We start from the raw sequence: 10,516 nt of genomic DNA, 5'->3' as shown, positions 1-10,516 counted from the left end.
TATATATATATATATATATATATATATATATATATACTATACATACATACATACATACATACATACATACACACACACACACACACACACACACATATAGATATAGATACAGATATAGATATATCTAGATATATCTACGATTGCGACTACACATCAGGATAAGCATGTGCCAGGGATATCGTAGTGAGCGCTCGTATAACACTGACTGTCAGTGCAGAAGCAATGCCAAGCAATCCAGAGGTTTATGATTTTAGGGGGTTCATACTGCGTTTAATCTCTGCCGCACGCACAACTACTGGTAGGCGCTTTATAAGGCCCAAAGACAAACACAAAAAACCACAGATCTCACGTGCACTAGCTTACTTTGGGTTTGTGGGTCTTTTCGTTCACGGGCACCTTCTCCAGTGCGCTCAGGGTGTCTGCCGTCAGAAACGAAGCGAAGAGAAGGACAACGCCAGTGATGAGTATGAACAGGCGAGAAGAGGAGAGGGCACTCGGGTGTGCATATGCACAGTGTGTAGATGTATTCGGATACTGATACCAACAAACACCACAGAATAACACATACGACGTAGTAAGGTTTAGGGCTAAAAAAGGATCGTATTTATACTGATGTCGATCCGCTGATAATTCCCGTCTTCATACATAACAGATCCTACATACAGAACATAAGAGGCTGTGGGTGTATAGTGATACAAGCACGTAGACTGAGCCTCTGAGGGACACGTTACTTCGGGCGCACACACACAGCAGTACGCGCAGAATGTTGTTAAGACATACGTTGCCATGGGGACGGTGAATGACGCACACAAACATGCCATACGCTATTAGTGGCTCATGAAATCGTGATGTGACACACCATGCCGTACGCCCGTAATCACTCACAGTACACGAGTACGAATAGACACGTACTCACACTCATCTAACCCACTACACACACTCAAGGTTGTCCAACAAGGTAAGTAAGTCATCTAACCCATTTAGCGCAGGCCATGGCACTCACCTATGCCACCCACCACTTTGCCAAAGACAGAGTGTTTGTTGTCGAGGTGTTTGCAGCTGCGGTATGTAATGAAGAACTGCGACCCGTTGGAGTCCTCTCCGTTGTTGGCCATAGACAGCATGCCTCGACCCTCATGCGACAGCTTAGCATGGAACTCATCAGCAAACCTAGTGCAGGAGAAGAGGGGGTGGGCGGTAGGGGATGGGTGGTAGTCAGTTAATAAATGATAGTTAATAGTTAACAGTTAATATATATATACATACACACACACACACACACACACACACACACACACACACACACATATATATATATATATATATAATATATACAGACACACAGGCACAGGCACAGACACAGGCACACACTCCCAGAGACATCAGACCACATACCTGCCCCCCCAGGCACTCTCTCCGCCACTGCCGGTGCCTGTTGGGTCGCCTCCCTGGATCATGAAGTTCTTAATAGACCGGTGAAAGGCCGTTCCGTTGTAGTGGCCCTGTTGTGCCAGCAGTAGGAAGTTCTCACATGTCTTAGGCACCAGTGCACAGTACAGCTCAATGTTCATGTCGCCCTTGTTGGTCTTGATGCGAACGTACGCACTCTTTTTGATCTTGCCGTATCTGTGGGTTGGTGGGGTGGGTGCAAAAGTACACATGTGAGCATTATACGCCTACATTATATACCTATATCCTATAACTATTTCTATAACTATATTATATAACTATATTCTATAACTGTATTCTATAACTTTACTCTATACCTACATTCTATACCTACATTCTCATTGCCTCACACTGCAATCCACATTATGAAGACACCCGACTGTCTGGATCAGTGCCACACGGAGAGTACCCTCTGATACACCTGATATAGGTAAACCCTAAAACCCTGACACACCTGACATAGTTAAACCCTAAAACTCGGACACACCTGACATAGTCCTCGTCATACACCGCTCCTGCGGCTGTTCCCACCCGCACGGCCGACGTGCTGGTAAACGACCCAGCCATCTGGTTGTCGGAAATGAAGGTGCTCACACGGTCAGTGGCCAGGGGGTCTTTTGCAACGGCTTCCTGAGCCTTTGCGAGGGTCTCTTGTTCGCGCTTGGTCTTGTCCTTGTAGTAGTCGCTGAGTGTGCTCCTGATTTCGGCGGTGTTGGTCTTGATGTTGTACGAGGGGTTGCTGAGCATCTCTTTGTCTTCGGCCGAGAGTACCTGAGAGTTTTAGGGTTTTAGAGTTTCAGAGTTATACGGTCTATGTTCAGGCCAAGTAGAGCCAAAGAAAGGTGGATGAATAGACAGAAAACCCAGAGGTACAGGTGTCTGCGTGTTTGTCAAATCTTATTTCCATACGTGAGAAAATAGTATCCGGGCTGAACCCAGCTTATTCCGGGAGAATATAAACACGAGTGCACAGGCGCAGGCGCTACCGTATGCGCACACACAGATTGCGTAGAAGGGACAGTCTGGCAGATACTACGTGGACTTGCAATGTACGCGTTGACAACATATGCAACATCAATAAACAATTGATACATATTCCAGACATACATAGTGCTGTTATATATATATATATATATATATGTATAGATATAGATATAGATATAGATATAGATACAGATATAGATATAGATATACATACACCTACACATATAGACATGTATATACTGGCAGGTATCCCACCCAACCACACACCTTAAGCTTGTTCACCACATGGTGGAATTCCGAGTAGTTCTGTTTCTCTGGGTTCTGTGGGTCTAGGATTGTGATGATATCGCTGCGCTTGAACGGTTCGTCTGTCAGCAGATCATGCCAATTCTTCGCTTTGATGTTGAGCGTCTCTACGGTGTTGTACAAGTACACGTTACCCGCTGGCAGACACTGTTATAAGTAGGGAATGATAAGGGATGGTATATCACGAGGTAAGTATAGGTACAGTGGGTCGGAATTGGTTTGAATAACGTAGGTGGGATTAGCGTGAACGGTAGACGTCCGAATACGCCAAGACAATAGGGGCTGCTCAGCAAGCAGAAACGGCACACGTCCGAAATGAAATATGAGTAAGAGATCATACCAACAGAAGACATGGTACAAGTGATCATATCAACTGAAGACAGCACATGAGATAAGAAAGCGGCAGATAAGTGATGCTAAATAGCGCAGACACAGTCGGTGTGTGGAATGATAGCTGTCGTTCGAGATGTCATTGTGGAGATGCACATCACAAACCACACGAAAAGCAATAGAAACGACAACCTAACCCCACAAGGCATCTGAAAAGACCTCGCTACCCATAGAACAACACCATACCACATGGCCATGACTCACAGTAGAGGAGAGCGTTAACGTATTGGGCCACACACATTCACTAATTATCACAAAGTACGGAAAACGTCTTAACACTAGGGGCACCCTCATCTGAGAAGACCTCACCACCCGTAGAACAACACCATACCACATGGCCATGACTCACAGTAGGGGAGAGCGTTAACGTATTGGGCCACACACACACACTAATTATCACAACGTACGGAACACGTCTCAACACTAGGGGCACCCTCATCTGAGAAGACCTCACCACCCATAGAACAACACTATACCTCATGGCCATGACTCACACTAAGGGAGACCGTTAACGTATTGGGCCACACACACTCACTAAATATCACAACGTACGGAAAATGTCTCAACACTAGGGGCACGCTCATCTGAGACGACCTCACTACCCATAGAACAACACCATACCTCATGGCCATGACTCACAGTAGGGGAGAGCGTTAACGTATTGGGCCACACACACGCACTAATTATCACAACGTACGGAAAACGTCTTAACGCTAGGGTCACTCTCGCCACAGTTGCAGTGACATGTCTACCACATACCACAACTATCTTCTGGCTGTCAATAAGTTCCTTCAGCGTAACAGGGTCGTGTGGCTTGCCCTGGGTGTTCTTGTGGATAGTGATTTTCTTGAGGTCTTTAAGTTTGAGCGGCTCTCCGGTGATGGGACTAGTGCCGTAGCGCTTGAGATAAGGGACTATGTACCTGCATTCACCATGAAGAAGTGGTGAGTGGGTGGGTGGACCGTTTCTAGCGGTTCACATATTTTGGTGTGAATGTGACGGATTCAAACAATGCACAGACTATATATATATATATATATATATACATATACATGTAAGTATATACGTATATATATATACACTCACGCCCACACGCCCACACACACACATACACACCACACACACACACACACACACACACACACATATATATATATATGTATGTATACCTATATGTATATATACATATATGTGTACATATACATCTATAACACACACACACATATATACATATATATATATATATATATATATATATATATAATGCATATACATCCATAGATACATAACTACATACATATATACTAATATGTAATTATATACATCCATAGATACATAACTACATACATATATACTAATATGTAATTAAATACTTCAATACTGTATGTATCAAGAGTGAAATCTTCAGACTAACAACTACCCGCAAACACACATTCATATTATGTATGTACACAATCAGAATCAGGTTTTTAGGCACAAAATCAGTACAACTTCACGTACTTACAGACAAAATGGGATATTCTGATTGACCTCAGTGTGTAGTTTTGCTGGAGTATCGGCCGCCCTCGTTATGAACGCAAAAATCAACAGGTGTACCCTATGAGGTCACACACTTGAAGTGCATGCTGGATTGCTACATGACATACGTACAAATATATACTGAACGAGCGCATACTAAATTCACAATTTGGCTTAGGGTGTCCCCTGAATACCTGCGGTTGTACTCACATCAGCACGTTTGATTTGTAGCTGATGTGAGTATAGTCACACAGCAAATGGAATGCCGGTGCTTCCACTTAGGCACAACCAACCGAATTGATTCGAACGAATTCATCATAGAGGCATATTAAATAGAATATGACCCTTACTTGGTCGAATACAGGTTGTAGCGTTCGCTATCAGCAATCGCACATACATGACACATCACATGCCATTCATTTTGACATGTAAGCAGCTGATAATCGCTGTGACTGGTAAATAAAGGAACCTTAAACAGCATGCACGCACGCACGCACACAAGAAGCATCAACTAGAAAGGCCGCACTCAAGGGCGCACAAATACAATTCGCTGCACATAACCAGCAGATACCGTTTGCTTACATCAAGTCGAACATGTTGCCTTTGGCGTCTATCACAGGGTTCTGCACAGGTTGGAACGATAGGCAACAGCTATTCCATGGCAAGCGTTTGAATGTCTTTTGCTTCCCTGCATTTTTACCGCCGTATAGGGTCGACCATTCGGTCTTAGTGACATATAGTTTGTCTTGAGTGTGTTGGCGTTTCCCCATGCTGGTGTGGTGTATGTGTATGTGTGTGTATGTGTGTGTGTATGTTTTTGTGTATGTGTATGTGTATGTGTATATGTAGTGTAGCAATAGAATGAGTATTTATCGATTCTATGATTCTCACTACGTATGTGCCATATATAAGTGAGATGACAAGTTGTTATTTAGTATAGTTTGCCGGCAGTTGTCATCAATTGTACACCCGAGCCATGGGTAATGGGCCTATGGGCTGGCCAAGAATTTATTAAAAACGTTATACGTTTTTACTCTTCAATCCGGAAAAAAGTTATAAAAAATTAATACGTTCACACTTCACAAATACCCTCCTATGACTATTAGGCGTTTCAAATATTGAGGCTACATATGCAACTATATATACGAAATACAATATGAATCAATTCTAGGTAATGACGCGCTTATTTACGGCATTTGTTTTATTTTTGCTTTACGGTTGTTGCTGTATGTGCAGGCGTAAACCTCTCTAGAGCGAGTGCACAAATGTGAATACCTCCATAGCAGGACTGTGAGGTCTAATAGTACTTTCAAATTCAATAGCGTTGAACTTGCATCACCTGCACTTTTCTGCACAAGAACGACTGCCAGGGATCATTCGAATCCCTGGGGAGCAGACAACTCAGTCTGATCATACTTGAGAAATCTATACCTTGAAATAAGTCAATGGTAATATCATCATGCCACGCACCGAGTTTCGAATACATAATCAGAACGAAGCGTGTAGATTGCTCTAATCATCACAACTAGCAGCAGCGATGACATAGCGATGTCTAAATCGAAAATCCAGGTACCGCCCGTCAGTTGGCCATCTGTTTGCTAAAGCGGTCGCTACAGTGTGCTTTCTCAATACCGTTATTATAGCATTTGTATCCGTATGTTGTTGTTGGTTAGTACTTAGTAGGATATATATATCAAAGTGAGACATCGACATCACTCTGAAAAAGTAATCTCAGAAATACTAAAGGCACCTAGTAGCTCTATATAAAAAATTGGAGAGACTAGAGAGATAAAAACTTGTAAAGATATATACGTCATACATAGCCCATAACTGGACAACTGGTAACCTGGTGCTATGGTGGTATGTAAGGTATAGTGCCAACCGAACTGCGTACATGCCTGCCCCTGGGGTTGGGTTTGGAGTCAAAGTGGATGGCCTGAATAGTGAATATGTAGTGAATTCTCAATTCTGATACCAGCAGTCACAGACTCACAGTGACAGTGAGCACCAATTAAAATACTGCAGACTGGGATAAAACAAAATATACGGGTTAAAAATGATGAAAGAGAGTCAATTTGAAATTTGGCGAATGAGAATAAGGAATCTGTATGAAGCTTGAAATATTGAAGGTCAAATTAGGTAATAGTCATAACACTCGCACATCTAGATTTCAAAAATTTTGCTTGAAATTTGGAGTGTCGAATGCCGATGGAATAAATACATACAATGAATTTATTTCAAAGGCTTATAAGTCTGGATCTTTGTCAAAGCTATGTGTGCCCGGTGCATAAATTCGCGTACGTGTGACGTTGTGTTGGATCTTCCACCGATAAAAACCTAGACGTAGTTACGTGAGACTTGTCTGTTCTCCCATATATTTTACACTTCTCTACTAGGGGGTCATGTACTTGTCCGTTCTCCCATATATACACATCTCCAGGGCGTCATGACGTAGTAGAAATTGGAAAACGTTCCAATACAAATCGTGAAAGCATCAGTAGTTTCTAGTACAGAACATAAAATTGACCACATTGCAGACGTATTATAAAATAAGAATCTGTATGCCGGATGCAGACACATTGCAACCTTCAAAATTAACACTTGATTGACAGCTTGCCCTACTTACAACAACATGACTGGTACCATGCGACTCAAAATTGTTCTAATACTCTGTTGTATATCGGCAATTTCCGGCAACGACATATACAACCAGGCTTGGTACAGTAAATTGGACTCTAGTAAACAAGCACACTATGATAATCTCACGGATGATATCACTAGTTTCCTCAATGGAGGGGACGACTCACACAGACACGATGAGTACCGAGGCTTTGGACCTGTGCTTCTGCGCACCTCGTTTCATGCAGCCGGTACGTTCGATCACAAATTCAACAAAGGCGGTATCAATGGAGGCACTCTCCAGCATAACAAGGTGTTGGAGAAATCTGGGAATGCGTGTATTGACATCGCCACAGATGTGATCAAAGTGTTTGCGAGACGCAACAAAATATCGTTCGCAGACACCACTGCCATAGCCGGCGCCCTGGCGTTGAAATCCATGGACTTTCCGCGTATGGATCTCATCAGCGTGAAAGGCGGTCGCTTTGACCTGGATGCCTCGCACGCTGGCGGTCCAAGTGACCTGCCCAATGCCCAGGTAAATCCACTCCAGAAGTTCACAGACGAGTACGGCTTTTCCACAGCAGAGTTTGTTGCACTGATCGGTGGGGCCCATAGTTTGGGCGCAGCGCATGCGGTGTGCACTTGCTATGCAGGATCGTTCAGTGACAGACCGCTGAGTTGGGCGGGACCCGATTTCTTCCGTGATTTGGTGGATGAGGAGTGGACTTGGTATACTCTGACCACCTTTGACGACGATACGATCACTTTCACTATTGGCAGCGAACCTGACTGGCCTACGGGACGGGGCAAGCGCGAGATTCAATGACATGGCCAGTGATTCCAAAAGAGGCGCAAGCGTTGTTAACGTGAAAATGCAGGGCATGCGTGGCTGTGAGCTGGACTTTGAATCGATGAATGTCCATGCAGCAGACTCGCCGTGCACAGATGGTGGCACACCTCTGCTGCGTCTGCCGTCAGACATGTGGATGCTGCGACACAGAGGTATGGGCTCTCATGCGCATGCATTCGCTAGAGACGACAGTTTGTTCGCGAAAGAGTTTGGGAATGCCTATCAGCGCATGCTCCATTTGAGCTACGAGAGATGCGGGGCAAGCGGCAAGGGTTGTCATGACAACGAAGTATGTGTACCGGAAATCAGCAATGGTATACTGGTGTCTGCGGAGTGCGAGAAGATCACAGCACCCGTCGACAGATGCGACCGAATGTGTGCCACCGCATGGCTGGGCGACTCGGAATGTGACCAGGAATGCAACAACCAGAGCTGTAATTGGGACAACGGAGACTGTCAGACTGAGCTTGGAGTGGGTTCTCGTGCCGTGTGTGGTCGGCGATGTGCACGTGAGTGGCTGTCGGACGGAGAGTGTGATGTGGAGTGCAACAGTGTTCAGTGTGGGTTTGATGGTGGTGATCGTCGACAGGACAGCCCCAGGCCGAAACAAAACCGACAGCACAGACCAACGAGCGGCCCTAATTATTAACACTCACGGAGAGGTTGAAGCTCAATGGAATGTGGCTGCAAAAGCTGAAGCCTATTCTAGGTGCTTCACTTTACACATGATAAGCTTCCTTTAACACACAATGACAAAAAAAACTTTCTCACTTCCTATTTTTTATTTGGCTACCTTCAGTAATACCTACATTTAGTTCACAGATATTTATAATCGATATATGCAAATAGTCACGGACATTCATGGTCCAATATATAGAGATAGTCACAGATACTTATAGTCAGTATATACAGGCAGTCACAGACATTCATGGTCCAATATATAGAGATAGTCTCAGACATTCATGGTCCAATATACAGAGATAGTCGCAGATAATAATAGTCGGTATATATAGAGATAGTCACAGATATTTATAGTCAGTATATACAGATAGTCACAGACATTCATGGCCCAATATATAGATAGTCACAGATATTCATAGTCCAATATACACAGATAGTTGTTTGCAGCACAGACTCTTTTGGTGTCAACTGGATATATCATCAGCGTAGCCACATATGCATGTGCCTATAGCTTTGGTTTATTCCTTTACTAATGTTTGCAGCACAGACTCTTTCGGTTGTTAAGTGTATATATCATCAGCGTAGCCGCATATGCATGCGCCTATAGCTTTGGTTTGTTCCTTTACTAATGTTTGCAGCACAGACGCGTTTGGTTGTGCAGTTCTGCGGCAACCGAGAGATGCGGCGCTCTGTGCCAATTTGCCGCTGTTGCCCATAGCACAAGTTCGCATTGCATGCTGCAGGGCAGGACTACTAAACGCCCACGCGACGTCTATCACACACAGACCTTCGCTTACACACACACACACACGCACATGCACATGCACACGCACGTGCCGTGTGAGGCAAGTGTTTGTATGCACATGTGTGACAAGTGTGTGTATATACACGTGTGAGAGCGATCCGCTATAGATAGTGGTCAGACCACTTCAGTCGGCGATGATCTTGGCCTCGGCAGAGAAGAGTGAGCGTAGTTGGGTGACTAAGAGCTTGCGAGTTTCTTCGGCTGAGAGTTTGTTGAGTGCCCCGGTACTAAGAACACTGTGCACGAGATGAGAGAGGGTAAATATGGACAAGGACATGGTTCAGACCCTAAAACCCTAGAACGTGGACAAGGGGACAGGAAGGAATGTTTGTATAGATACCTACATAGTGTACTAGTATAGATATAGGGATGGACCCACAGATACATATTCACCAATACATACATACATACACATCTCAATATACACATAAGAGAACAGGCACGGACCAGCCCACCGACTCAGCCCACCGACTCACCGCTTGGTCTCCTGTAAGTCAAGTATCTTCTCTTCAATAGAGTCTTCCAGCACAAACCGCAGCACACGCACATCGCGCGTTTGCCCAATCCGGTACACACGATCCATTGCCTGAACAGCAGAACACGTGAGTGCGTTGAGTACGTGGATATACGTTTGATCGTGTCAGTATGTTCATACATATCACGGTTTCTATGTACATGGTATGTATATATATATGTGTGCGTCTAAGTCAGTACGCTATATGACTATTTCTGTCTATAAGCAACATGCCTATTATCTATAGTATATACATATATATATATATATAGATATATATGTAGATATAAATATATATATACGTATATATATATATATATATATATATATATATATATATATATATATATTGTGTGTGTAGTAGTAGTACGAGTAGTACGTACGTACGTACTACTAC

At 43.8% G+C, this 10,516-nt stretch overlaps 4 protein-coding genes across 4 annotated transcripts in view; 2 read left to right on the top strand and 2 right to left on the bottom strand.

Annotated features, from left to right (window-relative positions):
• The window catches only part of SARC_07654 (hypothetical protein), a 7,428-nt gene extending 1,905 nt beyond the window's left edge, over positions 1–5,523 (bottom strand). Inside the window, exons 1-7 of the mRNA XM_014298398.1 lie at positions 5,230–5,523; positions 3,889–4,051; positions 2,701–2,886; positions 1,937–2,220; positions 1,396–1,626; positions 1,004–1,170; positions 364–419 (exon numbers count right to left, since the gene is read on the bottom strand). Coding sequence (XP_014153873.1) covers positions 364–419; positions 1,004–1,170; positions 1,396–1,626; positions 1,937–2,220; positions 2,701–2,886; positions 3,889–4,051; positions 5,230–5,417 — 1,275 coding nt within the window. The 5' untranslated portion in view covers positions 5,418–5,523. The remainder of the gene's footprint in view (positions 1–363; positions 420–1,003; positions 1,171–1,395; positions 1,627–1,936; positions 2,221–2,700; positions 2,887–3,888; positions 4,052–5,229) is intronic.
• A 1,756-nt stretch (positions 5,524–7,279) lies between these two features.
• Positions 7,280–8,095, top strand: SARC_07653 (hypothetical protein; the record flags this gene model as incomplete). Its single annotated transcript, XM_014298397.1, has 1 exon — positions 7,280–8,095. The coding sequence occupies one exon, from the start codon at positions 7,280–7,282 to the stop codon at positions 8,093–8,095; it is 816 nt and encodes a 271-aa protein (XP_014153872.1).
• Position 8,096: 1 nt separating this feature from the next.
• SARC_07652 (hypothetical protein) lies at positions 8,097–8,768 on the top strand (the record flags this gene model as incomplete). Its single annotated transcript, XM_014298396.1, has 1 exon — positions 8,097–8,768. One exon carries the CDS (start codon positions 8,097–8,099, stop codon positions 8,766–8,768), a length of 672 nt encoding a protein of 223 aa, XP_014153871.1.
• Positions 8,769–9,729: 961 nt separating this feature from the next.
• The window catches only part of SARC_07651 (hypothetical protein), a gene marked incomplete at both ends in the record, with an annotated part of 2,954 nt that continues 2,167 nt past the window's right edge, over positions 9,730–10,516 (bottom strand). The window contains 2 exons of the mRNA XM_014298395.1: positions 9,730–9,841; positions 10,082–10,191. Of these exons, the coding sequence (XP_014153870.1) occupies positions 9,730–9,841; positions 10,082–10,191 (222 nt within the window). The remainder of the gene's footprint in view (positions 9,842–10,081; positions 10,192–10,516) is intronic.

This window comes from Sphaeroforma arctica, assembly GCF_001186125.1.
Source record: "Sphaeroforma arctica JP610 unplaced genomic scaffold supercont1.619, whole genome shotgun sequence".
Classification (NCBI taxonomy): domain Eukaryota; class Ichthyosporea; order Ichthyophonida; genus Sphaeroforma; species Sphaeroforma arctica.
This window is presented reverse-complemented; position numbering and strand designations above follow the sequence as displayed.